Source organism: Henckelia pumila, chromosome 1 (assembly GCF_033568475.1).
Source record: "Henckelia pumila isolate YLH828 chromosome 1, ASM3356847v2, whole genome shotgun sequence".
NCBI classification, from domain to species: domain Eukaryota; kingdom Viridiplantae; phylum Streptophyta; class Magnoliopsida; order Lamiales; family Gesneriaceae; genus Henckelia; species Henckelia pumila.
This window is the reverse complement of record NC_133120.1, coordinates 119,424,625-119,426,638: the sequence shown is the minus strand read 5'-3', so window position 1 is coordinate 119,426,638 and position 2,014 is coordinate 119,424,625. Positions and strand designations below refer to the sequence as shown.

Below are 2,014 nucleotides of genomic sequence, written 5' to 3'. Positions count from 1 at the left end.
AGAATATACAGTGACTATAAGATGTGTTTCATAATAGTGATCTCTCTTTATTCACTATCTCATCTTACTTACACTATAGTATATTCAAGGTCTTTATCAAAACATCAATAGTATATCACAATATAACAATATGAAGAAAGACAAAGAAAATGCCATTATTGAATGTAAATTATATTAAACAAAGATTGTTTATACATAGAGTCACAAAAGCCCTTAGCCACAAGTTGGCTAACCGGGCACCCACTCTTTCAGTAGTTTCACGGATTTAGAAGTCGATGAAGAAAAAAGATTTAAATACATGTTCTTGGCATATGGTGCATGTATTACGGGATACAAATTCATGAGAAAAGTTTTCTGCATTGATGGTACATTCTTGAAAGGAAAGTATGACGGTGTGCTACTTGTAGCAACCGCACAGGACGGAAATCACCACCAATTTCCCATTGCATGGGGTGTTGTTGACAAGGAAAGCTCTGAGTCATGGTCTTGGTTTCTAAGCAGATTGAAAATCATAGTAGAGGACGACGACGAATTGGTGATAATATCAGATAGACACCAGGGCATCATAAATGCAGTTGCATCTTTATACAATCGTGCACATCATGTATTTTGTATGTGGCACATGTCACAAAACATCAAAGGCAAGAGCAACAAAAAAAGGGAGCTGCCGAGTTATTCATTCGGGTGGCAAAAGCATACAAGGAAAGTGATTTTGATTCCTTGTATACAGAATTGAGAGAGAGATTTCCAGAGGTTGCTAAATATTTGGAGGATAACACTTCTCTCGAAAGGTGGTCTAGAGCGAAACAAACCGGGAACCGTTACTCCATCATGACCACGAATGGAGTGGAATCAATAAATGGTAGGTTGCGTGAGGAGAGGGAGCTTCCAATAATTGCATTATTGGAAGCACTGCAAAGAATCACATCAACCTGGAGAAGTAAATATCGTCAAGAAGCGGTTGCATCAACTACACATCTCACACCAGTGATAGAGTCGATCGTTCGTGAGAATTTCATCGTTTCTAGAAAATATGAAGTAATTGAAGCAACTGAGGGGAAGTATTGCATGTACGGTAGCACAAGCAACGAGTTAGTTGATTTACAGAGTAAATCTTGCACATGCCGTAAATTCGACATTGACAGGATTCCATGTTCACATGCCATTGCTGCTGCCTACAAAGCAAATATTTCTGTTTATGAATTTTGTACAGATTATTACACCACACGTTATTGGTTAGAAGCATTTACGGATCCTGTCTATCCAGTACCAGGTGAATGGACAGTGCAGGAGGAAATATTGGTGTTGCCGCCTCTAGTCATTCCCCGACGTGGACGGAAAAAAGTAAAAAGAATACCTTCAGTCGGGGAGTATGACAGAATACGTTGATTTTTAGTTGTCACTCATTCAGCATGCAACGACCGATTAATGTATGGTGTCGACTGTTAATATTACCAACTCGACCGGTTTGTGTAGAGTTTTATTTCTCTTTTAAATCGATCATTATTCGTTACTAACGAATCCTAATTCATACAGGAGATTCGGTTGGTATAAAAAAAATATAGAATGGTACAAGTTTGTTAATAAAAAATATTGCTAGCTAAAATTCCACATAAACATAAATGAAAATTATTACGGAAATATGTTTTGTTGTTTTCAAACGTTAGGGTTTTTCGTATTTATTATTATTTTCATTTTATTCGTATTTAACTTTTGTAGTTTGTGCGCGAAATACGTGTCGACCGTTAAAGTATGACGTCGACTGTTAATATAAACAACTCGACCGCTTTGAGTGCAGAGTTTTAACGAAGCCTAATTCATCCAAGAGAGTCGGTTGGTAATAAAAAAATATAAAATGGTACAAGTTTGTTAATAAAAATTATTGCTGGCTAAAATTCCACAAACATAAATGAAAATTATTACGGAAATCTGTTTTGTTGTTTTCAAATGTTAGGGTTTTTCGTATTTATTATTATTTGCATTTTATTCGTATTTAGCTTTTGTAGTGTGTGCG

At 36.2% G+C, this 2,014-nt stretch overlaps 1 protein-coding gene across 1 annotated transcript; it reads left to right on the top strand.

Moving 5' to 3' along the window:
- The first annotated feature begins 298 nt into the window (after positions 1-298).
- On the top strand, positions 299-1,389 carry LOC140873777 (uncharacterized). The gene is made up of 2 exons (XM_073277027.1): positions 299-489; positions 642-1,389. Exons 1-2 carry the CDS (start codon positions 299-301, stop codon positions 1,387-1,389), a joined length of 939 nt encoding a protein of 312 aa, XP_073133128.1.
- The last annotated feature ends 625 nt before the right edge of the window (positions 1,390-2,014 follow it).

Coding starts and splice junctions, on each gene's coding strand:
- LOC140873777 (XM_073277027.1), top strand. CDS start 299: ATGTTCTTGGCATATGGTGCATGTATTACGGGATACAAATTCATGAGA. Junction 490..641: donor AGCTCTGAGTCATGGTCTTG/GTTTCTAAGCAG, acceptor AAAACATCAAAG/GCAAGAGCAACAAAAAAAGG.